The sequence below is a fragment of the Arvicola amphibius genome, chromosome 8 (assembly GCF_903992535.2).
Source record: "Arvicola amphibius chromosome 8, mArvAmp1.2, whole genome shotgun sequence".
Lineage (NCBI taxonomy): Eukaryota > Metazoa > Chordata > Mammalia > Rodentia > Cricetidae > Arvicola > Arvicola amphibius.
In genome coordinates this window covers 10,699,280-10,726,201 of record NC_052054.1, presented here as the reverse complement: position 1 = coordinate 10,726,201, position 26,922 = coordinate 10,699,280, and the positions used below count along the sequence as shown (strand labels likewise).

General features: G+C 45.3%; 1 protein-coding gene across 3 annotated transcripts in view; it reads left to right on the top strand.

The window, feature by feature from the left end:
• The window catches only part of Arid1b (AT-rich interaction domain 1B), a 360,006-nt gene that overhangs the window by 114,073 nt on the left and 219,011 nt on the right, over window positions 1–26,922 (top strand). For all 3 annotated transcript variants that reach the window (XM_038338780.2, XM_038338778.2, XM_038338779.2), the window contains exon 4: window positions 23,596–23,706. In XM_038338780.2, the coding sequence (XP_038194708.1) occupies window positions 23,596–23,706 (111 nt within the window). The remainder of the gene's footprint in view (window positions 1–23,595; window positions 23,707–26,922) is intronic.

The following is a 26,922-nucleotide window of genomic DNA, read 5'->3' as shown; positions in this document are numbered from 1 at the left end:
GAGGCTCATCCCGTGTGGTGTGATGGCGGTAAGTTTGTGTCGGTGCTATACTCTTTCTAGTTACTTGGTTTTCACAAAAATACTTAATTTTTTAAGATATAAATTATCATCCAACTTTTTTTTGCCTTTCTGAATCCCAGCTTCTCTTTCTGTGTTGTTGTTGGAAACTGGTGGGCCAGTTCTCTTAGCTCTGATTAGATGGAAGCCATTAGCCTTTCACTGTAATGTAATCTTCACAACTGCTCTTCTTTCTTTTGGTAGCTGCCCGTTGTTGGGCTATGGAGGACCTCCCCTTTCTAACTTGCTGAGGTATCTTATTCATGATGGAAATCGAATTTTTCGTTTTGTTTTGTTTTTTTTTTGCTGTTTGTTAAGTGCTTCTTTTTTATGTATAATTTGTTTCTGACATAAGAATGTCTCTTCTGGGGCTATTAAACCAGACTTGGATCTGGGATAAACAGCCTCAAGACACGTTGTATGCACACACACACACATACATACACACACACACACACACACACACACACGAGCATATACGCACATTTGTGCGTGCAGACACACAGTTGGATGTGTCTGTGGGCTTCTTTTTCTAGTGTTGTGAATGAGACTGAGCTGTGATTATCTTCTAGAAAATCCGATGTCTGAGGGATTTTGTGAGACAATTGCAGACTCGCTGCTTTTCTAGTTCTCTAGAATGCATCATGGTCTACTCTTTTATTTAATGTTTTGCAACAATGTCCTTAAAGCCATAGCAAAGGCTGTAATTCTTAATTTTTACTCTTTATTTCACCCTTGAGTTTTAAACTTGTTATTCCATTTTTGTGTGTGATTATAAGAGTTACAAACATTTTCTAAAATCAGTTCATATGTAAATATTCTTATATTTATGAATTTAGCTATTTCATTTATTTTATATTATTAACAAATTCATAGTCTTTATTAGCATCATCTTTGTAATACCTAGAGCTAAGGCATTCAAACTGGTATTTTTCTTTTACTCTTTTGTTACCATGAATGAATTTTCCATATTACTGGACTCTGATGTTTCCATCATGTGTGTAAGTGCCATTGATCATGTCCCTTATTTCCCTCCTAACCTTGTCCCCTCCAGTTCTAAAATCATTTATCTTCTACTTTCAGGCTGTCTGTTTAAGAAAAATCATTTCTGGTAAAAGCTTTTCCAGGGCATCCTTGGTCTTTGTCTTTTCCATTAGTATGTTTGTGTGTGTGTGTGTGTGTGTGCGTGCGTGCGTGCGTGTGTGTATGTGTGTGTGTGTGTGTGTGTGTACACATCGTGTTTTGCTCCCAATAGGGTCTTGCTTTCTGTTTTTCTGATGTGGTTTCTTTTCTGTTTTGTTTTCTGCTTTTCTTTTTATCAGTTGCACCCTTAGCATATCTGAACCCTTTTAGCCAAGACTAGAGGAGTTCTTCTAAGCACTGTGTTAGGTAGTTGCTCCAGTTGATGTATATTGCCTTTGTCTTTTATTTCTGAAGATTGTCTGGGGAGTCCTTCAAGTCTTTGTTTGCAGAAAGAGTTTCTGTATAGTTCAGTTTTGGTTCGGAGCCAGTTTCCTTAGAAGGATTGGTTGGTCTTCGCTTGGCCTGTCATTTCTAGTACTGATCCCCCAGGTGCCAGCCATCTATGGGTTCTGGCCGCCTGGAGCCCAGGTGCCAGCCATCTATGGGTTCTGGCCGCCTGGAGCCCAGGTGCCAGCCATCTATGGGTTCTGGCCGCCTGGAGCCCAGGTGCCAGCCATCTATGGGTTCTGGCCGCCTGGAGCCCAGGTGCCAGCCATCTATGGGTTTTGGCCGCCTGGAGCCCAGGTGCTAGCCATCTATGGGTACTGGCCACCTGGAGCCCAGGTGCTAGCCATCTATGGGTTCTGGCCACCTGGAGCCCAGGTGCTAGCCATCTATGGGTTCTGGCCACCTGGAGCCCAGGTGCTAGCCATCTATGGGTTCTGGCCTCCTGGAGCCATGCTTCGCCTTCATTTTGTAAGTTTCTCTTCTTCACGTGTTGTAAACATAACCCTGGGCAGAACTGTGCAGTCTGCACACACGCTGCAGCTACCGCTTCCATCACTGATGGTGGCAGAGTCAGGTCAGTGTCCAGTGCTCTCCATCCCAGTCTCGTGCCTTCCTGAGAGCATTTCAGAGTGGGATCAGGACACACGTCACCTCGAGATAGTGCCGTCATCTCCAGGTTCTAAATCCCTTGTCTTTCCATCTGCTGAGCTAGTCCTGGTGGGAAACCAACATTCGGCCCTAATGCATATATAGCAGGTTTGTTTCAAGCAGAATTTAGACAAAGGTAGCCCACTGATTTCGTTCTTAACCCTTTTTATAAGAACAGTTTTTCTCCTCTGCCGACTCTGTGCCTTGGCGTGTGGGAAACTGGACCGTTGTCCCATAGAGTGGCTCTCCTAGTTGTTTTATCTTGGCGTGGCTGAACATGTTCTTCTGTGTCCTGTGTTTTGTCAGCAAGGTCCACTGGCTTGAAGAGCAGCACATGTTTGTGGTTGCTGTAAGTCATGGCTCTAAAAGTTTCTGCCCTGCTCCCCTTCAGAGATGTCCTCTGAAGTTCCCTTTGCATTACTGCCTGCCGTAGTTCTTGCTCTCACCTTGGCAGTGACTACCAACCAGCGCTCGGAGACATTGAGATGCAGACCCTCCTTCCTCCCAGACTCCCTCAAGCTTTCTCACCCACTACACCAGCAAGTCTAACCCACATCTTGTGAGGCTAGTTTGGTGCCCATCATTACTGACCAATGGGCTGCATATCCTGTGAGTTTATTATATCACATGGACATAATACTTGATTGTCCTACAATTGCGAAGCCAAGATTGATTAGAGGGTTTGTGAAGTATGCCTCTGGGACCACTTTAAACAAAATTCTCCTCCTGCGGTTTTGCACACCACAGGGGCAAGTGTGAATTTTGACCAGACACCCTGGTAGTGGTCAGCCTGTGGTTGCTGAATCTCAAAGGAGCTGTGCCTTTTATTCCTCCTGCCTCTGCTCCAGACCTGACTCTTGCTTCTCTTTTGTTGGTCCATACACTCTTAGCCGATGGCCCTTCTTGGTCTCCTACTTTGTTCTTCATACTGTGTTCCTGTCGACAGGCTCAGACTTCTCTGCCTTCATCTTACCTGTGCCTTGCACAGTAACCATCAAGAAGCTGAACTCTGCAGCAGAAGCCAGCTTCTCTAGCTAGACTGGTTTCCTGTGCTCGGGAGGCCAAGGACGAGCAGAGGTGTCTGGGGCAGTTCAGATGTGTCGGGCGACAGTCAGTCACGCCTCCCTTGTTGTTTGCTGTCAGTTATATTAGTTAAAAGTGTATAAACACAGAGTGTTGATAGCAGATAATCCAGAAGGCTCACTTTTATATATATTTAGAGTTTCTTTATTTAGTCCAGGCAGGCCTCAAATTTAGGATGCTCCTGCCTCAGCCTCCTGAGTGCTAGGATTACATGTACCTTCTGCTGTACCTGTTTTAAGTTTCCCATTTTCTAGTGAAACTTCTCTAATCCCTCTTTTATTTTTTTCATTTTAAAGAATGTTCATAGTTAAATAAGCCACTTTTAGAATTTTAAATAAGCCGGAACAATATGCCAACTATATGGTAAAAATGAAAGAGACGTTTTATTCAGTGTTCCTGTGCATTAGCAGTGCTCAGATGCAACCATCAGAAGCCTGCTGCAGCTGTTTGATGTTCACGTGGGGTCTCTTTGGTCTTGACAGAACAAGGGGCGAGCTGGCAGGAGCCTTGTGTTTCCAGCAGGATCATCAGTGTGGTATCCTCAGCTAAGATGGTAAAATTCTCAGCAAAGCTGCGCACAGTCTTTGGTTAGTACACCAGGCTGTCCTCTTCCTGGGAATGTTAACGCATACTAAAATGATTTCAAGAACACTTTGTTCCTCTCTGCAAATAGACTTGGTTTCTAGACTCAAACAACTAGCTGTTGTGTTGCTATTTGGGGTTAATGTATGTGTGTTCGGTTGTATGTATTGTATACGGACTGAGGATTGAGCCAGGACCCACATATGCCAGACAGGCATTGTACTAATTGAGTTATTTCCCTCATCCGTGCTTTACTTTTGCTTTTCTCTTAAGTTACCCAGTTTGGAGCTTAGGCAAGCCTTGAGCTTTCAACCCTGCTGTTTCAGCCTCCCAAGTAGCTAGGTTATTGGCAAGTGTAGGTCACTGGGCTCGGTGGATGTTTTTAAATGCTCCTGAATGCCGGGATTTTTTTTAAAGTTGTTTGGGATGTGAGGCAATGATCTGTTGTATCAGTGTGGTGTTCTAATTCTGCTTCCTGAACCCACTGAATCACATTGCATTGATTTGTTAATATTTATTTTATTTATGACTTAATTTGTGTATTGTGATGTGCGTGTGAGCGTAGGCAAGCATACTTGCCCCTGTGCCCCTGTGCAGGTCAGAGGACAACCTTGGAGGAGCAGTTCTCGTGGACAGTGAATTCCAAAGACTGGACTCAGATCATTGGGCTTGATGGCAATCACTTTTCTTGGGGCCCTTCCTTGCATTCTTTACCCTTGTAACAAGTAATTGTTCACCTGACATCTTGTCAGTGCATGCAAGTAACATGTTTCCTTAATATCGGGGAAATAAGTGGTTTGCTTTACCGTGTACAAAAGTTAAAAATCAGAGCAGTCCCTTACATAGTCCACAAAGGACGACAGGGCATTTCTAGCACGGACTCATGTTTCCCCAGTTAAAGTTGCAAGGGACTGAGAGAGGCAGAAGCTCTTAGCCTTGGTGTATGTCTTAGGAGGGATTTTTATTTCTGTGGAGAGATTAGGTGGTGGCTTACAGTTTCAGAGGTTCAGTCCATTATCATCACGGCAGGGAGCATGGTGGCATGCAGGCAGACAAGGTGCTGGCGAAGGAGTTGAGAGTTCTACATCTTGCAGGAACAGGAACTCAACTGAGACACTGGGCAGTATTCTGAGCATAGGAAACCTCAGTCTGCCCCACAGTGATACACATCCGCCAACAAAGCCATGCCTCCTAATAGTGCCACTCCCTAAGGGATAATGGAGGCCAGTGACACTCAGAGCCACAGTGTGACCCGCGTGGAGTCTACAAGATGAGTGGAGTGTGGCCAGACCTGCTCAAGACTCTTGAGACTGACAGCGCACAGCCATCTTCAGGGAAGTGTGCGGGGAGGACATTCACAGGGATTCTCAGGATTGTTCTCACAGGCTGAGTGACCAGGGGAGTGACCCTGGTGTATGCAAATGATCTAAGTCTGTAAAGAGAAGTTGTTCAGAACACCCTGGAAATATTGAAGTTCCTTTTGTACTGTTTGTGCTTTCTGAATTATCTACAGCAAACATGTATGTTATTCAGCCCTTAGTCTTTCCCTCTCCTCTTTAACTAGCAGAACTCAATACATCTTCATAATCTCTGCAAACCCCCTTAGATGCCCCCTGCCTTTTAGAAACCTTCTGTAACCAGGAGGCTGTCAGCTCCTGCCTCCTCAGGGCAGGGCCAGGAGGAGGAGGGTGGAGACCTAGTAAGTCTCTCACTTCTGCTCACTGACTAGAGAAGATCCTTGACCTAGACTCTACATTCCCTCAGGCTATCCCATCCCCCCTTCAGTGTTCCACCCTCTCATCCCGTTCCCCCCGACACCCCCTTGCTTCCCTTCCCCCCTCACCTGCAGCTGCTTAGTTCACTGAGTGGGTTTCACAGGCTGTGGTCCTTCATGCTTCCCCTCCCCTCCCTAACCTCTCCTCTACCTTCTCTGGGATTCACAGGCTCTGGCCCTTCCCTGTCTCTCATAGGAGGCCCTGCCTCTCTCCCCTTGTCTCTTTGCCTGAGCCACTGCTTTCTCTTCCTTTTGTTCCTGTTGGCACTGGAGAGCTCCTTGCTTTCATCGCTGGCTGTATCTGGACCTTTCGGGTCACTACTCACTCTTCACCCTGGTTTTTCTTTATCTTCCTGTCTCTTGAGTGTTGGCCTGTGGTCTGGTTCGCTTTCAAGTCTGTTTTCCTTCATTTTCCCTCCGTTCTTCCCTGTGTGTCTTGGTGGTGTGGCACTGAGTATCTGGAGGGGTGATCATCAGACACTTCTGTGACCGGGACTCCCCCTTCCGCCTGTCCAGCTCCTGCTCTGTCTTCCAGAGACGGCCCTCGGGGCTTCCTAACACCATGGAGCCATGCTGTGTTCTTTCTTCTGCAGACCTTCTCCTTCTCTAACCCCCAGCCCAAGTAAATAATCTTCTTCCTGGTAATTTGACCAGAAGCGTAAAAAAGAAAAGATGCTACATTTATTTATCGTGTGTGTGCTATGACAGCTGTATGAAGGTCAGAGGTCATTTCCTGGCTGTAGCACCCCAGCGCCCATCTTCTACGTAACTTGCTGCACTTTGGTTTTCTCCCTGAGCTTGTTGCTGTGTGGCCTGTACAAACTTGTCTGTCAGGGCTTGGTATTGCCCGTGCCTTCACCCCTTAGCAGAGAAGCTTTGTGAGAGAAAGGTCTCTGTGTTGTGGTTGTTTTCTCTGGTTCTGCCAGTTTGTGTCTGGCACAAAATAGACACACAGTAAATATTTTCAATATTGTTGCTAGTTTAATCATCAAAAGTATCTTTTTACTTTTTGGGTGCATGGTAAACTGATTGTTTTAGCATTGAAGAAATAAAACATTTGTTTCTGGGCATTGGGATTTGTGACAGTTTTTGGTATGTCCCCCCCCAGTAGCTAGTTGGAGGCAGTTCAGCTAGCTGACTTTTTCATATTCTGGAGGTGGGGTGGGGGCAGAAGGTTGGGGGGGGTCGTGCATACATGTGCATTCAAGCCAGCCTGTTGGCCAACAGGCTTCGTCCTCTAGTAGACAGGCAAATGTAAGGGCCGGCCTGGTACAGAGAGCACTCTTTCAGAGACTTGTGTTTTTTTCCAGCTTCCTCCTTCATAGATTTTAAGAAGTTAGACCCTCCCCTAGCTCAGCTGTGTGGATAATTTAGCACATAGTTTCCAGTGGTGCTTGTATCTTGAGCCTCAGCAATGTCCAGGACTCTACAGGCTCCTAAACTTGAGGAATCTGCTGTGTTGTGTTCCAGGGTGAATTAGCCATGGAAATTTAAGAGCAAGGGGAGGTGGTAGATACTCTTGGACATGTCCGGGTTTCTCAGGCGCTGGAGACCTTGAGGCTCAGTCAATAACTCCGCATTTTTACTGCTCTCCTTTTCTTCTGCAGCTCCTCTAAGGGAGGGATAGGTGCGCTTCTCTTCTCCTGTAGACCAAGTGGATAGCTAGCACACAGCAGGAACTGTCTACCCCCCAGTATCCACCCAACGGTCTGGTCTGTTTCCTTCGTTAAAAAGAAAGCCTGGCGGTGGTGGCACACGCTTTTAATCCCAGCACTCGGGAGGCAGAGGCAGGCGGATCTCTGTGAGTTCGAGACCAGCCTGGTCTACAAGAGCTTGTTCTAGGACAGGCTCCAAAGCTACAGAGAAACCCTGTCTCGGGAAAAAAATATCTTGATTTGTGAGGCCTTACCAAAGAAAGAACCTGAAGTTCTTCCTCTCTGAGTACTGGTTTCCCTTTGTGTATAGGGAACCTTTCAAGCACTGTGGAGTTGCAGTTTTTGTCGCTGTGCATCCACTGGCCTTCTTTTAGCTGTTTGGGGGTCTGGATGTTGCCTGTGTAAGATGGATGTGCCCTGCTTCTCAAGCTCCTGAGCGAGCGCTGTACTCCTTTCATCTCGGGTCTATAGAACAAGGTGCAGCGAGGGGAAGGTTTCCCTGTAGCCATCCGATGGGCACATGGTCCTGCAGTGTCAAGTGGAGTTGGCTGGGGCTTTGCTCCTGTGGGTGTGGTTTCTGGGTTCCAGGGCTGCTTCAGACGTGTGTGGAGAACGTCTTCTTAAGATGGCAGTTTGTCTTTTGTTTTCTGTGTGCGTTGACTTCAGGTTGCTGGAGAGACTGTCACAGGTGTGATCCATGAGCAAAGCAGAGCACTGGGAGCTTTCACTCACGGGAGTGCCTCAGACCTTGTCAGCGTAGCGGGCCTTGCCTGTTGCTGAGGAGCCCCATATTGGGAGGAGGACAGCGGTGCGGCAGATGGCACTGGGCGTGACGGTGATTGGTGTGTCTGAGGTCTTGAGCAATGAGCCTGTTTGTTGATGGGAGGAGGTGTGATCTTAGCAAGGACCAGTTCTGTGTTACTGAAAATAGAGGCCATTGAACTTTCCAAATGACCCTGTACTTCAGCAGTCTGGGGTCTTACTAGCAAATGTGGCTCTTATTGCCCCTCCCCTTCAATATTAAGAAGAATTAACAGACTATCAAGTTGTTTTTTTTTTTAAATACCGATCTTTATTTTATGTGCATTGGTGTTTGGTCTGCATGTGTATTTGTGTGAGGGTGTCAGATCCCCTGGAACTGAGACTACAGACAGTTGAGAGCTGCCATGTGGGTGCTGGGAATTGAACCTGGGTCCTTTGGAAGAACAGTCAATACTCTTAACCACTGAGCATCTCTCCATCTCTATCAACTTTTTTTTCATAACAGGTTAAAATAAAATTTAATGGTTTCTTTTAATCATTTTTTTCATTTTTTTATTAAAAATTTCCATTTCCTACCCTCCTCTCACTTCCCTCCCCTCCACCCATACCTGCACTCCCACCCTCTCCAGGCCAAAGAGCCATCAGGGTTCCCTACATTATGTTAAGTCCAAGGTCCTCCCAACTCACCCCCGGTCCAGGAAGGTTAGCATCCAAACTGACAAGGCTCACACAGAGCCCGTCCATGCCGTAGAATCAAAGCCCATCGCCATTGTCCTTGGCTTCTCAGTCAGCCTCCACCGTCAGCCACATTCAGAGAGTCCGGTTTGATCGCATGTTCCATCAGTCCCATTCCAACTGGTCTTGGTGATCTCCCGTTAGTTCTGTTCCACCGTCTCAGTGGGTGAACACACCCCTCATGGTCCTGACTTTCTTGCTCATGTTCTCCCTCCTTCTGCTCCTTATCAGGACCTTGGGAGCTCAGTCCAATGCTCCAATGTAAATACTTACTTTTATTTTTTATTGATGACACCCTTGGAGGCCAGCAGAAGGTGTCAAAATTCCCTGGAGTCAAAGTTTAGGCTATTGTGAACTACCTGACATGGGTGTTTGGGACCAAACTTGGATCTTCAGGAAAAGAAAAAGAAAAAACAAACAAACAAACAAAAGAAGAAGCAAGTACTCTTAATCACTGAACCATTACACCCACCCCTACCATTCTATTTAGAAGAAACAAAGCAGTATTATGAACGGTTTCCTTCTAACGGGGGGGGGGGGGGTGTTACTTGGTAGTTGAATGAAATGGAAGTAAGTTGGGGGTGGGACTAGAGGTGTTGCAGGCGTTTTAACTGTCCTTTCTTAAAGAAAAAAAATCATCCCATCTTGTTCTTTATAGCCATTTATTGTCAGCAGTTTTCAGATGGCTATGCCAGGACCTCCAGCGTGTGGTGAGCCGCTGCTCACTGCTGGAGGATATGGTGCTGGGATGGGAGGGGGAGGCCTTTGGAACTGTGTCACGTGAACTATCACAGTCAGTGTTAGTAGAGTTCAGCTCTGAGAAAATAGATTCTTGCCTGAGACATACAATGAAAGGTATTTCTGGAGTAAACTCAGCAGCCCGCCTCTCCCATACCCACTCTCCAGAGTCACCTTCAGTTCGGTGCCTGCGACTCAAGCGTCCTGTGGAGTGAGCCTTGTGTCTCTGTTTCTGCTTCACTGTTTATTCTGGTCTGTTTTGGGCTGACGGTAGGAGCCACGCTTCCTCCATCCTCCTCCTCTCATTTGTGTTGGACATTTGAGTCCAGTGCCACTCATCGCTTAGCGTTGGGCAGTCACAAAGGGACTATCAGCTCTACACTGAACGGTCGCAGTGGAGGCGGGATATGGCATACCCGACTGTCAGCTGTGGATTATGATTGAGTTTTGAATCTCTTTCACTCTTCTTGTTTGCTCTAGGTGAGAATGGTCTTAAATTTTGAACACTTGCTAGAGAAATTTAGTGAGCTTGAGGGACTGAGGAGAAGACTTGGTGTTACTTTAAGGGGACGTGAGGGCCATCCTAGACGATGGGCAAGCAAGTCCCTGGCACGAGGGCAGCCAGGCTGGCGCAGGACACAGTTGGTGAGACGTGTGGGTGGCAGTGTCCGGCTCCTTTGTGAGCTCAGTTGTGTACCCACTGTCCCGACAGACGGGTAAGGTCGTGTTCCTTGAGGGCCGGCAGTTGATTCTGCATTTTAGGAGTTCTTTTCCCTGAGAGCTGTGGAAAACCCCAGAGAATACAGAAACAGTGTTTGGAGTATGTGAAGAAGCCACCTGGCGTAGATGCTTTGTCTTAATTGTGTGGAATCAGGTAGCTCTGACCTTAGGGATCTGAACCCATGCTTTCTTCTCAGTACTGGGAAAGTAAGAAGCCCTCGGCCTCTGGGGACGCCTCTTCCAGGTCTTAGTGTAGCTCAGGCATCTGGAGCTCACTAAATAGCCATTCATGGCAGTCTTCCTACCTGAAGTACCCTCGTTCCGAGATTAGGAAGCATCAGTAACCACACCTGGTTCTCAGTTTTCTATTTTAAAGATTTATTTTTTATGTATATAGTGTTCTGCCTGCACACCAGAAGAGGGCACCAGATCTCACTATAGATGGTTGTGAGCCACCATGTAGTTGCTGGGAATTGAAGTCAGGACCTCTGGAAGAGCAGCCAGTGCTCTTAACCTCTGAGCCATCACTCCAGCCTCTATTTTTATTAATATATCTTAATTATACATAATTGGTCTTATGACATTTTTATACATGTATATTGGTCATATATCCACACACACACCCCTGTCCATTACTCTCTCTTGTCTACCTCCTGCTTGAGCCCCTTGCTGGCTTTGCACAGGCACATGCATATACACATGGATGTTCGCACATGCACATGTGCCTTAAACTTGACCCAGTCAGTTTCTTCAAGTTTGTTAATAGGAGCATGTGTGAGGGCTTTTTACAGTAACTAGACCACTCAGGAAAATGTCATCTCCCTTCCTAGCAAGCCCTGGAGAAGGCGGGGCTGAGCATCCTAGCGGACAGATCGTGTGCAGGTAGTCCCAGTTTCCGTGACTTAGTGGTGTGACGGGTCATGCCCAGAAGACAGGGTATGGCACCACTGTCTCTTCTGCTGGCCTTTATGTCCTTTCCACCTCTTGTACTGCTCTGTTCCCTGAGCTTTGGCAGGGTGACACAGATGTCCCATTTATGGCTGAGCATTCCCCTGCCACTCACCTTCATCACTTTGGCCAGTTCTGAGTCTCTGCAGTTACTGCCACCCATGGCAGAAAGCAGCTTCTCCGACCATGCTGACGCGAGCTCCAGTCCATGGGTGTAGACATAGTCACATCAGCCGTTGTGGCCTGTAATGGAAACTTAGCAGGTATTCCCTTTAGATTCTGGAGTGTAACTGGAAATCTAACTGCATTGGGCTATAATTTGATAGTACTGCATTTCCATGTCTAATATTTTCAAGATATTTTATTTCTTTTTAGAATGAGAATCAAAAAGGGAAACCCAACCAGAAGTTGAGAAATAACATGGTAATGTCTGTCTGAACCTTCATTTCCTTCAGAAAGGTGGTAAAAAGGGTTCTTTGGCAGAGCTGCCTGGGTGTTTAGGTAGGCCTAAGCATTTGAACCTGGTTCTAGGTTAGAGTCTCCCAGGCCTCTGTGAGCATATGCAGGGTTGGATCTGTTCAGAAAGACAGGGCAGGTACATCACCAGATCATGGCTGTCACTGAGCCCTGGGTAAGGGGTGTCAGTCATCGAGGCTCATTGTATCTTTACAGCCTTCTTTTCCCTTTTTATTTATACTCTAATGCAAGAAAATTGGGGATCCCCCCTCCGTGTTTCTATTTGCTACTTTTAACAGTTTTCATTTGACTTTAAAATGCTCATTTCAATATGTCAAAGTATGAAAAGAAAACTCAGTTTAGAGATAAATGGGCGGCTCTTTCAGAGGACCCAGGTTCTGGTCCCAGCACCCGCTTATCAGTTCATGGTTGTCTTTAATTCCAGTCCCAGAGGAGCCGTTGCCCTCTTCTGGCCTTGATTGGTACCAGGCTAAACAGGCACACATTCAAGCAAAAACACTATACACATAAAAATAAATAAATGAATGAGTAAATAAATGTTTGTCCTTATCAGTCATTTTGATTAAAGACATTTCCTAAGTAGAATAACAAACTGTGTGTATATTGTGTTATAGTGGAAGAGAATTCATAAATGTTTAAAACTGTGCTGTCTTTGAGGTTTCCTAGTTTAGGCTATGGTCGCACACCCTAGTCCCCAGTAAAGGAGAGGACAGAAATAGGTCATTTGCTGAATGACTTTCTGCAAAGTTCGGCATATGGGGTGGAGTGTGTTCATGTCTTGGGTTCACTTTTCTGAGCACAGAAGTGGGGAGAGGCCGTTTGCCAGGTGGCAGTTAGGATTTATGGAAGGGGAGGGAGGGACTATCTCCTTCAGAAGCTTGCAGGGTATTTACTTAGCGAACACTCTTACCCCAGCTGCTGTTTGTGGAGGACTTTGGCATCTGTATTTAACTCTTCCAGAAATCTGGATGTACATCAAAGTTTGAGAGCCACTGATGTGCTCATAGCTAACTGGTGCTTTCCGGTCTTGTCCTGGCCTTGTTCCTGCGTACTAGCTCACTACTCTAACACCGGAGCGTCACACAGAAGCAGTGCCTGGAGTTGGGTTTGATTGCAGCTGTCTTTTAATCTAATGGGTTCCCTGTCTCTTTTATTCTATTTATACAGTAGAGACACATTTGGCTCCAGAGATGGGCAGATGGTCAAGCCCGAAGGCCATCAGTGACGGCCCTTACATTTGCTTTCAGACCTTGTGTCTGCAGCACAAAGTGGTGGGCCCCACTCCTGGAGGTTTTGACTTAGTAATTTAGGGCACAGCCTAGTAATTTTCCTATCTGTAAAACTCCCCCGTATTGCCAGCTGCAAGTGGGGACCCTCCTTGGAAATCACGGTAGACTACCCTAGATTTGAAGTAGCTTGTCAAAAAAATCCCTGGGTCACAGTACCAGAACCCCAGCAGTGTCTAATGTAGCTGGGGTCTGGACTCCACCATTTTACTAGTTGCCAAATGTGTTGGATATCAAACATGCTTAATTATAATGTAATTCATGGTAAACCCCACATTTCTGGACATTTTTTTCCCCATGTAGAAATTTAGTTTTCTTTTTAAAGGTAAAAGTTCTCCTATAATCATAGGAACCCTTAAGCAGACTATATATTTTTTTAAATACCATCAAAGAATCTTTATCAAGCTAGATTTTTTTTGTTTTTTGCTTTGTTTTGTTTAGAAGTGATGTACATGGCCTAGTTTATACAGATTAGTAAAGATGAGAGTACCTGGATCCAAGGTCTCTTTAGTGTAATCCCCACCCCCCCCCCCATCCTTTGTTTGTTTGTTTGAGACAAGGTCTCACTGTACAGTCTTGGCTTTGGAACTCACTGTGTAGAGTGACCTCGAACACAACAAAGATCTGCCTGCTTCTGCCTCTTGGTTGCTTGGATCAAAGGAACGTGGCCCCATGCCGTGCATCTTATATATTCTTAAAGCACAAACTGCAGTAGAAAGAGCCTCCAGGCCTGCCTTCAAGTCCTTCATTTTAACATTGTTTAAAGTGGTCAGTGGTGGTGCACACCTTTAATCCCGGCACTTGGGAGGCAGAGGCAGGAGGATTGCTGTGATTTTGAGGCCAGCCTGGTTTACAGAGTTCCAGGACAGTCAGAGAAACCCTGTCTTGAAAACCCCAAATTATAAACAAATAAATGAAGTAAAGTGGCCAATTATTATCATCACAGTCCTGATAGAAACACACACCGGGGTCTGTTTTGTGTCATAATTTGGAAAGGTTTGGGTGTGATGTGAAGGAAACAGCGGCTTCTAGCTGTTCCTTGTTGTCTCCTGTTGACTTTGTCTGTTGCACCTTGTCCTTGAGCCTCTGTCTCGTTTCCCTCAGTTCCTGGAGTCATTCTGCAGGAACACAGTCCACTTGATGTGGGAGTTTCTTGAACTTGCTGGGTAGGCTGGGCTGGCTGGTCAGAGATAAGCTCCAGCATCCATTCTCAGGAGCAGTCTTCCTCAGTTTCTGTCACGGGGGCTGCCAGGGACACTCAGGGAGCTCCCGCCCCAGGGCTGGGATTGCAGGAACACTTCACCACAGCTGCATAGTGGGTGCTAAGGTCTGAACTCAGTGCTCATCTTCTCAGTGCCCACTGAGCTGTCCCATATCCCTTTTCAGTCTCGGGACCTTTACTCCATGAGCATTTCTGAGAAATCAGCTTTTTAAAGGTGGCACCGTCCAGTGTTAGAGGAGTTGGCAAGCCTGCAAGTCACTCTCCTCGGCAAACACAGATTCTGTTTATATAGTCTATGGGTTTCATACATTTTGTTTGCGTAGGTTGCTATCAGGCCGCTTGTACCCCCTCCTATTGTTCCTCTAATTAAAGCACACGCACAATAACAAGGTGTCTAGTGTAGAGAACTGTTCAGACCAGCCTTACTCAGGCTCCTAGAGATATTATTGTGCATTTTAAATCAGGCGCCAACTGTGTTTGAGCAGTTTTTACTATTTTTATTTTTATTTCAGTTATTTTATAAAAGATTATAATGTTAAATTTGTTAATTTGTACTTAACCTGCTTTATAAATCTTCTGGTGAATGCCACTGCTGATACTATGTAGTTTTGCTCACTAAACTTGGTGAAGCCCTGCTGGACTGTGCTTAGGTGACGTGCTTCTTGGTCTAGGAGGAATGGACGTACGCTGTTGCAGCAGGTATAAGCTCCCCAGGGTATTCAAAGCCAGTGCCAGGCTCACCTCATTTCAGAGCCAATGAAAACACTACCTAAATGGCGACTATGACCTCTGTGGAACAGGGAAGGCCCAGGCTGACCTCACCCTGGTCATGACACAGCGCTTGATACTAGGCACCTTGATACTATGAACCTCTTGATTTTGATAATTTAATGAAAATGCTACATTTAATCAACTGGCCTCACAAACTGTAAGGAAACTTGGGGAGTTGGTTATACTGTGATCTAGGGCTAGAGCTGGTCAGATACTGAGTGGGCTATGGGAAGTGAGGTTGTGGGCACTGCAGAAAGAATGCATTGGTCCCCAGTTCCCTCTCCCACCTGATGACTCACTGACTGTGGACGAATCATTCAACTTCCATGCTTTGACTTTCTCATCAGTAAAGCAGGACATTTGGCTCTTTGTTATCAGTGATTCAACCACCAGATAAAAATATTCAGAACATTAAATTGCGTCTCCACTGGACACACACAGACATTTTCCCTGCTACTGCTCCTTAAGCTGTGGTGTGACTATTTACATCGCATTGATTGCATTAGGTATTAATGAGTGATCGTCATGATTTACGTACGGGAAAAGGTACTTAGTGTTCTAGGCAAATGTTCGGCCATTTCACATAAGAGATCCGAGTGCCCATGCAGCATTGGTGTTAGGACCAGTGCTCCACAAATCCTGAGAAATAGCTGCACCTATCACATGGGTTCAGGATGAAGGCTCAGGGTTTCTTGAATGAATAAAACGCTCTAAAGAAGCCTGGCACACGAGGAGCGGTGACTGCATATTAGCTGCTGAGATGTTTGCCACTACCACCATTAAAGCCGTGAGATAAGGTCCTAGTAGATGAATTAACATTTTGATTCTAATTCTTTAATGTGTTCTTAAGTTAAATAGAATAATTGCCATTCATTGGCTAGTTCACTTTTGCTAGGCGTGGTGCTAGGCCGAACGGACGAAGAAAGAACTCCTTTGGTAGGGAGCTGTGGAGCGGAGACTCTTGGGTGGACACAGAGCAGGACTGACTACAGCTGGTTGAATGGTCTTTGTGAGTTTAGAAATAATGAGTTGATTATTAAAAGTCTGGATGACTTTAGTCCTTAGTTCTTGCACTATCTGTGAGAGAAAATGCGATTTTAATCATCCATATGCTCTTCCTCCCCACTCACACACTACAGTTCAGGAAGGCGTGGTAGGGAAGCAAAGGCTTGGTGCTGCCGCCTCCAGGACTCCTTGGTGCCAGTAGCGGGCCCAGCTCTACTCTTTTGATGGAGGACTCTCATTGGTTAATAAAGAAACTGCCTTGGCTTTTTGATAGGGCAGGATTTAGATAGGTGGAGTAGACAGAACAGGATGCTGGGAAGTTAGGCAGATGCCTCAGGCAGTTGTCATGCCTCTCCTCTCAGAGACAGACGCCAGGTCAGACATGCTGAATCTTTCCCGGTAAGACACCACTCGTGGTGTTACACAGATTATTAGAAATGGGTTAAGCAAGATGTGAGAATTAGATAATTAGAGGCTGAAACTAATGTTTAAATGAATACAGTTTGTGTGTTGTTATTTCGGGTGTAAAGCTAGCCAGGCGGGAGCTGGGCGGGATGATAAGCAGGCTGGCCTGCTCCATATCGCTACACTTTGTGCCTTCACAGGCTTCACCTAGGGAAGAGCTGTCACCTCCTCAGTCAGGGCAGTAGTCGGCTGCCACTTGCTGGTGATGGGTTTGCGGTAACAAGCCTCTGAATGTTAGTGAGCCTCATCAGGAAGAGGCGCTGAAGCTGTGCAAACCCTACTTTTCTCTTGAGTTTCTTCAAATCTGTAAGATATTGTCCTTTGAAGTAAGAGAAGCTAAATAGTATTTGAAGCACGTATCCAGCCTTTGGACTCCTTGTGTGTGTGTGCGCACGCACCTGTGTCCATGTGTGAACGTGCAAATGCATCAATACATTTGTGTATCACATACTGTGGAGAACATGGTTTTAATTGAAGCTAAAGAAATTGGACTATGGTGTCAGTAGCAGTAGAAAACCATTTGGGCTTTGGTAATGTAATTGTTCCATGAACTAGAGGAATTTTGAAACAGGAATAAGGAGCATGCATGGGTGATTTTAGTGACAAATAGAGACACTATCGAGCCACTCAGCTTTGCCCAGGTAGGTAGATTTGTGTCCCCTATCTTGTGTCTTCTTAATCTGCGCTTCCCTGGAGCCTTCCTCCTCCCCACCTTCCCTTCCTGGAACTGAACCCAGGGCTCAGGTGTTCTAACCCTGTTAGGCCCCAGCCCTACCTTTACTGTTTAAGATAAAATCCAGACATTGTGTGCTTTAAGCTCAACCTTTAATACCGTTTTAACAAATGTTTTTATTTTTATTTGTGTCATTGGGTGTTTTGCCTTCATGTCTGTATGTCTACCACAAGCAAGCCTGATGCCCATGGAGTTCTGAATTTACAGCTGGTGTGAGCCGCCATTGTAGGTGCTGGACCTGAACCCAGTTCATCTGCAGAAGCAGCCTGTGCTTTCAGTGGCTGCACCAGCCCTGCAGTCCCTGTTTATATCGTTCACTTGCTCATTTCTAGCATTTCCTGTCCCTTTCTTCCTTCTTCTCTCTCTTAGTCTGTCGTCCTCATTCAGGAAGCTGAGTCCCACAGTGTGAAGTGTTCTGATTCATTCACTCGATTTGTTCCTTGACCCTTTTCATTAGTTATTTAAGTTTAGTATTGTGTGTCTGTGATGTGTTTATGATCGGTGAGCGTGCATGTGTCCTTGAGTATGGCATAGAGCACAGTGGAGATCAGGGACAACTCTGTGGACTCATTTATCTCCTTTCGCCGTGGGCTTCAGGGATCCCGCTCAGTAATCACGCTTGAGCAGCAAGCTCCTTTAACCTACCAAGCCATCTCCATGGCTCATTTTAAAAAATAATTAAAACTTAAAAACGGGTAGTTGGATCTAGGTGTTGGACTGTTGGATCGCTAGCCCGTTTTCTAGGAGGCACATAGCGTCCTGACCCCGCCTGCACTGGCACCCTTGCTGCTCTCTACAGTCTTCTTGATCTCAGTCTATTTCATTGCCGTCTTTCACAGCCATCCTTTGCCCTAATTCTCCAGTAGTAGACAGCAAACTGTGTCTAGTAGCACATTGTTCCCAGACAGTGTAGCTGCGAACACGATGCACATTTCTGGGCGCGAGCCAGGGCTCAGCTCTGTGTGTTCGTCATCCTAATAAGTTTATTTTGGTGTTGGGGTGTGAGCTTTGAGAACTCATGCCTGCCCTTTACCTGGCTGCTGCCGAGCTTGTCCGTGGTAGGCTCTGGAAATCCAAGAGGACAGTGGCCTTCTCTTGAAGAACTCATTAATATGGGAGATCCAGTTCTGATGATGACCCATCTAAACTGGCCCAGGGTATGTTTTCAGGGTCCTGGAGATCCTTCTATCAGGGTTCTATGGATGGCCCAGACATCTCCTGGGAGGATGTGAGGAGAACTGAGACACAGAGGTGGGAGGAGCACCCTTAAGGCCTTCTGAGGGTGACAGTGAGCACAGCCATTGAGGGTTAGTTTCCTGGAGGACATGAAGAGCTGATATGCACACACACAGATGCTGGTTCCCCAGGCAGGAGGAAGCGAGTCTATAGGCCTCGCAGTGGGTAAGAGGCTGAAGTCCAGAGGGAGATTTGTGTTGGGGTTGGGGATGCGTCAGATGTGCATGGGCACAGAGGGAGTAACAGGTGTGTGAGCATCCTTAGACCCATTTCGGAGGTGAGATCTGAGTAGAAGGAAGGGTTAGGACATATATGGACAAGACCAAGACGGGTGAACTTTTCTTCCATGTTTGCATGTTAATGGAGAAACAGGAATGTCCAAAGTGTGGGGACTTTGGACAGAAGATATAGGGAAACAACTTGAAGTGGTGGACCTCTGTGTCTGGCTTTTCTCAGTCCTTTCTATGTAATGGCAACGGAAGGCCGAGAGAGAGGTTTTTCATTGAAATCTGTGAAGAGGAATTTGGATTTGAATTGTTTATTCATTATACTGGAATAAGTATTTTGGAAGTGGTCAGTAGATAGTTTTGAAGCTTCTCAAGAAACAAATTTAGGCTATGACTTAAAAAGTGAAAAAAATCTTTCACTATGCAGCAGTTCTTGGAGTTTTCTGGTGTCTGCAAACTGTACAAACTAAGTGTCCATCACTTGAGACTGCTCCCCATGACTGCACACGAACAAGCAAACCATGCAAGGTACAAAGGAGCTGTCCTGTCGATGGAGAATGTTGCAAAGCCACTTCCTAGGATTTTCAGCTTCCATTTCTGCTATTTCTGTAGGGTTTCTCTAAGGTGGCATGGGGGTGACCATGCTAGCTTGTGTGCCCTCTGGGAAAAGCTACCTTCAATTTCTTTGTCTAGGGACACATTGTTTCTTCTGCATAGGGGTCATCTCCCAGACCTGCAGTCTGTAGTTGTCTTTGGAGTGTCTCCCCCACCCCAATGAAATTCCTCGCCGCAAGGAGATTGGTTTACCTGAAGGTAGGCGTTCCCAAAGTGGGGAGACAGGCAGATTCTGACTAGGGGGACACTGGGCTTTCTGAAGCCTCTCAGACATTCTTCACATGCCAAGAATGTTAAAGAAGCAGGGGTACCTCTTCACTCAGTGTGTGTGTGTGTGTGTGTGTGTGTGTGTGTGTGTGTGTGTGTGTGTACATGTGCTCAGTGGGAATAGAACCCACATACCTGTGCATTCTAGGCAAGCATTGTACACTGTGCTATATCCCCAACCGCCTTGGTTGCTTTGTTTGTATACCTGGCTCTCTGTTGGACTGTGGACCTTGCAGGCTGGCTGCCCTTTGAGCGCATCCGCATCCATTTCCAGTTGAGTTCCACTGACTGTCACACTGCACCTCCCTCATCTCATCCCCTTTGGTCTGTATTCTAATTCTTTTGGTGGTGTGGGGTGGTGGGGTGTATGTACCCTTCCCTCTTTAACTTGGATGCTTTTTATATTGAGTTACATATTGTGATGGTAGTATAAGCATCTTGTTTGGATTGTTCCATAGTGATGGACTGGGGTGTAAATTGGCTCTTCCTTTGTTTAGAGCACTTTACCAGTGTCTGCCAGTGTTTATCATATCAGCCTTGTGGTGGAATGAGACAGGCAGAGAGTAGTGATATTGGGAGATCTATAGGCTTGAAGTTGCTTACTGTAATGCTGTGTGGAATAATGGAGGAACGAAAGCAGCATGAATGCACATCAGTGGGGAGCGGCTAGATTAGGATGTCTATAGTTAATGCTGTGCTGTAGTCACACTTACGTAATGAGACATGAGCCACTGTGAAAAAGCTGAAAACCAGCTCAGCACAGAAAGGGTTTCCCCTGTGTCTAAAGGAAGACTGATGGAAATGCTCATTTGTGATTTGGACTCGGTGGGAAACTGAGGAAAGATGGATTATTTCTTTTTTTTTTTTTTTTTTTGAGACAGGGTTTCTCTGCAGCTTTTTTAGAGCCTGGCCTGGAACTAGCTCTTGTAGACCAGGCTGGCCTCGAACTCACAGAGATCCGCCTGCCTCTGCCTCCCGAGTGCTGGGATTAAAGGCGTGCGCCACCACCGCCCGGCGGATTATTTCTTAAAAATAGCATATAGTACCCCTTGTGGAGGAAGGGGAGCCTAGGAAGGATGCTACCTCGTCCCTATTCATCGCTGTGTCTTTTGAAGTCATACCAAGGAAGTCACTTCTGCTCTCTGCCCTTGCTCTCCCCTCCATTTCTCAGTGCTAAATGCCGAATGGCTTGTGTACTTGGCCTTGGCACTAGGTCCTTTTCGTGTACACTAAGGTAAGTGGGATCCCGCTGTCTTCCCACTGACCTTGCCTCATGCTGTAGTATGGCAGCGTACCCAACAAAGGGAGTGGCCTTCTCAGGCTGCGACTACCTGACCCGTCAGAGGAGGTTTCTGAGCCTGTGCACATGGCCCTGCCACGCTCTTTTCAGTGTTTCAATTTTCCCAACTACTTTTGATTCATAATACGAAGATGGCTCAGACCAGAGCTCGTCATTAAGTCCGTGGGTGAGATGTGGGTGCATTCACAGATGGTGCACCACACTCCAGCGCTTGGTTCCTGTGCACCAGGGAACTGTCATGATATGGTATTGTTTTGAAGAGCTGACTTTTTATATGATTGACAGATAAATTTAATGAGTGTTCATGTGTATGCTGGCTAAAACTTATAAATAACCAAAGATGGCAAGGTTGTTTTCAAATATGAATCTGTGCTTCAAAAATATAAAATATAATGCTAAATGTATTTTTCTGACATTGACATTATTATTTTTTGCTTATTAAAGTGTGTTTAGTAGAGGTGAAAGCAAGTGCATGTTAAAGACCAGCAGTTTTGAAACTCAAGTGAGTTATGGGATCTGTGGAGCCTTACTGTGTAACCCTGGCTGGTTTTGAACTCTCAGTCCCTTGCCTCAGCTTCCAGAATGCTGGGATTCCACACCCAGCTTCTCCATCATGATCCTTAGGGGTTGGCTGGTCCAGACTAGAACTCCTATCCACTCCCTGTGCTCCTACAGTTCAGCCCTTACACTCAAATCCCACCTAAGGCGGAACAAACTCTCGCCAGCCATTCTCATGAAATTGGATTTTGGTTTTATTTACAACTGTATTTAATAATTGAAGGTTTCTGTGGTTGGGAATAGTACATAAAATTTTGGTGGAATCTAATGATTTTGAACATTTGCAGCCTCAAGAGTAAATTGCAAGGCCATAGCGTTTTCTGCTTGTGTTCAGCTGTGGCCTTCTTGCTGCTTGTTTTAGGGGTACTGTAGGAGCTGCACTGTGCACGCACTGTGGCTGTCCTTTTCAAGCCCTTTAAGAAGCAGTTTGCTATAGAGAGAGGCTTAGCAGCATCAAAGCTGGTTGAAGAAGGGTAGGTACCCAGACAGCCCTGCTGGTGTGCTGTGGAGAAGCAGGCCTGCTCATCTTGGCCATTGTGAGGCCGTCCTGCACCCCTGCATCGTCTTTGGTGCAAAGTGAAGGCCCCTGAATGAGGCCTTGTGTCCACTTGATTTGAAATCCTGTTTGTTAATCTCAGAGACCTCTGGGGTGCCTAGCAGGGCATCTCTGTGACAAGTGGAGACCTCCATCTGTGAGAAGCTTGGTTTTGGGGGTGGAAGGTAGGGTGGTAATAATCCTCCAACTCTTGATCAGCCCCCACAAGCCAAAGTGCCACCCTCTGAAGGCTACCAGATTGCAGAGCTGTGGCTTCCAGGGTTGCATGACGATTGGGTTGCAGGTGTCACTCCACCATCATGGTGTGGTCCCCAGTCAACCCAGGCAGCTGCAGTGGAATCTGTCCTGAAGAGACTAAGGGCTTGGTCTGGTGCGGCTTATTATTTGTGTTGGAGATTTCTGTAAGAGTCTGTGGAATGCTGTTTTCAGGCATGAGCCTTTATTTTAGAGCCAATTTAAAGGCAGTTTACACTGACCCTTGGCTGGTGCTGGCTGGTGAAATCTAGTTTGTGTGGCTCATGGACTTTCCAGTACCCAGCTCTTTCTTGGCTTAAGAAGCCAAGGAATTTGCAGTGTATTCTGTGTGAGCGTGGGGTGGGGCAGAGGGCGAGTTTTAGAGAGTTTTACTAATGAACATTTTCAATGTAATATTTAATAAAATAGAATTTGTATATGGTTCTTTAATGCCTATTTGAACTGACAGAGAAGGGGAGGAGTTTTATTTGGCTGTAGTAGTTTCCCTTCTTTTTATTTTCCCTCTCCCATCAGAAACTGGTTCTTCAGCTTCCAGAGCCAAGGGAGCAGCTAGCTATGGGGTAGGCCCTTAGCCTCTGGCCTCGCTGTGGATCAAGTGTCTGTGTAGTGGCAGTGCTGAAAAGCTGAGCAGTGTATTCAATAGCCACCATCTGCTATGCAGGGTCTGCGCGGTGGGGGAGTACTTGGATTGTGTGTTATTTTAGCAGAACGCCTAACCTACATCCTGAGTTTCTTAGCTCTTGACAGGTGTTTTGTTCCCCACTTTTTTTTCTTTTTTCTTTTCTTGTTCTTTACAGTGGTTTTCTAAAAACTATACCACATAGGCTTGTGGGCTTTCATAGATGAGTATTTATTGGTTTTCTGGGAACTCATACCATTCTGTGTTTAGGAGGGCATTTTAACATCCGGTTGTTAATAATATTTTAATTAATGATTTTTTTTTTAGTTGAAATAGTATTTGACCCAAATCATAGTTCAGCATACAAGTATGGCAGCTCACCCCTGTAATTCCAGCCCTTGGGAGGCTGAGGTGGGAATATCACCACAAATCCAAGGCCAGCCTGGGCTAGGGGTGGGATATCCCCCCACCCTCCTACTCTAGGAATGGTTAAGCAGTATATCCCACTGTAGGACTAAGGAATGCAATGAGCTCTTGGCTGTGGTTTGCTCTCTGTTTGGCTCAGCTCACCTCTATCCCACAAAGCTCAGCTCCGTCTGTGCAGTCGCCTATTGAGGGAGCCTGTTATTTATATTTACTTATGCCATTGATTAACTACTATTTTTGCTTTTGATAAAGTATTAAATGATTACTGTCACATGTTTAAATGTTGGCCAAAATGTAGCATTACTTGATATTTAATCATGATCAGTTTTTATGTCTTTTTGTTTTCTATATGAAGCTTCTCACCCAGAGATACTGATGAATGACTGTGTGTTTATGTTTGTTTAGGACATGTCTCAGGAAGGCTATGGAAGTAGATCTCAGCCTCCTCTGGCCCCCGGAAAATCCAACCACGAAGACTTGAATTTAATCCAACAGGAAAGACCATCGAGTTTACCAGTAAGACATTACTGTGCTGATTGGGAAACGTAATGAGTTTGAAAACAAGGATTGTTTTGTCTGTTCTATTTTATATTACAGGAGAGAGGTGTATAGGTTTCAGGTTTATTTGAGGATTATTAACTTTTAGGCTCCCTTCTTGAGAGTTTTGGCTAAGTCTGTTTTGTTTGTAGTGTCTTGGGCAGATCAGACGCCACTGTTGGAAGGTCTCACCTGACTGGCTCGCTTTGTGTGCACAAAGGAATTTCTGTTGCATGACTGAGCTTCTTTTAGCTTGCTGGGTTGTGGTAGTGACACAGAACGAAAGTGTCAGTGCCAGAATTGAAACAAAGAAATTCCCGCTTTCCAGACGGTACAGTGATGTTAGTAATTTGAATTTTTCCTGGGACTTTAAATAGAGAAGTTTCCCCCAAAGAAAGTAATTTAGTTGAAATTTGGCAAAGCAGCTTGTGTAATGCCTGCACCAGCAGCTCGTGTGGTGATGGGGCTATACGCGCTGCCAGCAGCGGCTGCAGTGTGGCGTGTATCAGGGTGATGTCCATGGACAGCTCGTCTGGACTCAGTTTACCCTGGGATAGAGAACCCATTTGAATGGTTTCTGTATTAAGTATGCGAATGAACCTATAAAACTGTCTTTACATTATTTTCCTGTTAATGATCTCAAGCATTATTGTTGCTGTTAAATTTCTGTTACAGTTTGTTTAAAACCAAAGTTTGGGAGAGCCATAATTTTAACTTGAACTGTAACTTTACACTAAGTAAAATTCAGTATGTTCTTTTTAAATATTGGAGAAGAAGCTTTGGTAATGGATATAGAACATGGCAGGCTGTATACATGCCATGCCCACTACAGTTGGCTCTGTACCCTTGGAAAAGAAGGTATATAATGGCTAGAGGACACACACTGCCTTTGGGTCTGCTGGACATGGCTGTGAAACCCGGCTTGTATAGGTTTTGTTTCTGTGAGGGGAGGATGAGTCGTAGAGAAAAATCTCTTGTTGTTAAGCTGCCTTGGACCGTGTATTGGTTAGTTCATGTTGTTTTGCAAGAACGAGAAAGGCAGTGGGTTTTGTGTTTGTGTTAGAGGCTTTTAAAAGCAATTAAAGTGAGTGTGTGGAATGGGGACGACATGTGCCTGTGACAGCCGCAGCGTTGGCCAAGGATTTGGAATTAAAGTTAAGTCACAGAAGGCAGGGTCCAGTGGATCCCACACTCTTGGTTTGGGGCAGATTTTGTAGTTCTGCCATGGCTGCTGTGAAGCAGGTTGGAGAATGTCCCATAAACAGATAGCAGCTTTCTGCGTGGCCATAGGAACCGCGTGCCATGTGCATTGATTTCTCTGTGGTTGTGTACAAACTTGACCATCACTGATGTACACTTCTCATATGTATTCAAATGTTTACAAGCTTGACCATCACTGACATACACTTCTCATATGTATGCAAATGCGTGGTTGATGCTCAGTTAATCCTGTGGCACAAGTGGGGATTTTTTTCAAAATCCTTATATTTATATCTGTATGTCTTTATGTAGATATAAAGGAGGCATATAATATATGACTTATTACCCACTTATGATTACCTTGCCTACTTCCAAAAAGTATTTCAGGCTATTTCAGTATTTCAGAGAGCATTTCACCCCATCCAGTTCTTTTTATGGGGCTGTTAAAAAAGTATAACTACACTGGCATTTTCTTTCTGTTTTTGTTGCTGTTTTGTTTTGAAATTCAGAGGCTGATATACTCGTACTTAAATCACATTTCTCTGTGGGTTTTTTTTCCTTTTTGCTTGTTCTTAAGAGAACAGAACTTCCAGGTTTTATAGCAAGTCTGTATGCATATGGATTGCACAAGGCTGCTATGCCTAAGCTGTCCAATCTGTTGGGGTAGAAGCCGGCTTTATTTAAGTGAACTGTAGTGCACTATTTTTCTTCTGCAGGGCTCCACATACATAAACAATCTCTATATGGAGTTTACAAATATGTTTTTGTTTATATTGCTGCTTTGTAAGTTGTACATAATTAAGGTAATTGTGGCTTCAGGGAACACTTGGTATTTTGTTACAGCCTTGATGCATGCATTGTGCAGTGTGACTTAAATACTGTAGCCGCTGGCCTGGCGAGGCTGCTGTTGTAGGATTGTGAAGCTGCAGTAGTTATGCCCGAGTTTGTTTTCAGGCCCCCTGGGGGTTGTCTCTCAGCCTATGCCTTCCTGCCTTAATGTTGTCAATTTTCTTGCTCCTTTAAGAGACACTGTAATCCCTGGTTTGGGGACTTTATAAGCCTTAATTGAGCTTTTAAAGTATAATGATTCTAATGTATGATTTTTAAGTCTGCCTGATACATACATACATACCTAAATATAAATATAAATATATACATCTGCATACACGCATATATGTGTATATATATATAAAAAGCAGATAGTACTTTTTGAGTCTTTCTTTATCCCAGTTTGGTGCTGGAGTCCTAGGGAAGCCCTAGATAGCTGCCAGTTTTCAGTCTACGTTGGAATCCCAAAGAAATAATGTTCTAACACTAGAGAAGGAATGGCTCAGGAACAGGGTGGATGAGCTTGCCAGTGAGAATGAGGGCAAGCAGGCAAAAAGCAAAAGCTTCCTTCTTCCATGGTCTTTTATGTTGGCTGCCACCAGAAGGAATGGCCCAGATCTCAAATGATCCAATTTTAGTTGGGTCTTCCTAGCTTAAATAATCCAATCAAGAAAAATCTCTCAAGTGTGCCCAGATGCTTTGGTTTTAGTTAATTCCAAATACAGTCAGGTTGAGAGCCAACATTAGCCAACAGCCTGGGTCTCACTATTTAACCCTTATCAGCCAGGAACTCACTATGCAGACCAGGCAAGCCTTGAACTCACAGAGATCTGCCTCTAGCACACTGATTAATGTGTAGACCACCACACTTAGCGGAGGTAGTTTTTTTTCCTTTTTGTTTGTTTGTTTTGCCTTTTTGAGACAAGATATCTCTGTGTAGCCCTGGCTACCCTGAAACTCACACTGTAGACCAGGCTGGCCATGAACTCAGAGATCCAGTCTACTTGCTTTTGACTCCCAAGTGCTGGGATTAAAGATGTGCACCACACCCAGTGGTGGTTACTTCTTAATGCTGTTTGCACACAGTGATATAGATGATGCATTTTTCTGTGACCTCATTTCTCCTTTAGAATATTTGTTAGACAATTAGTCAACTTTTTACATTCC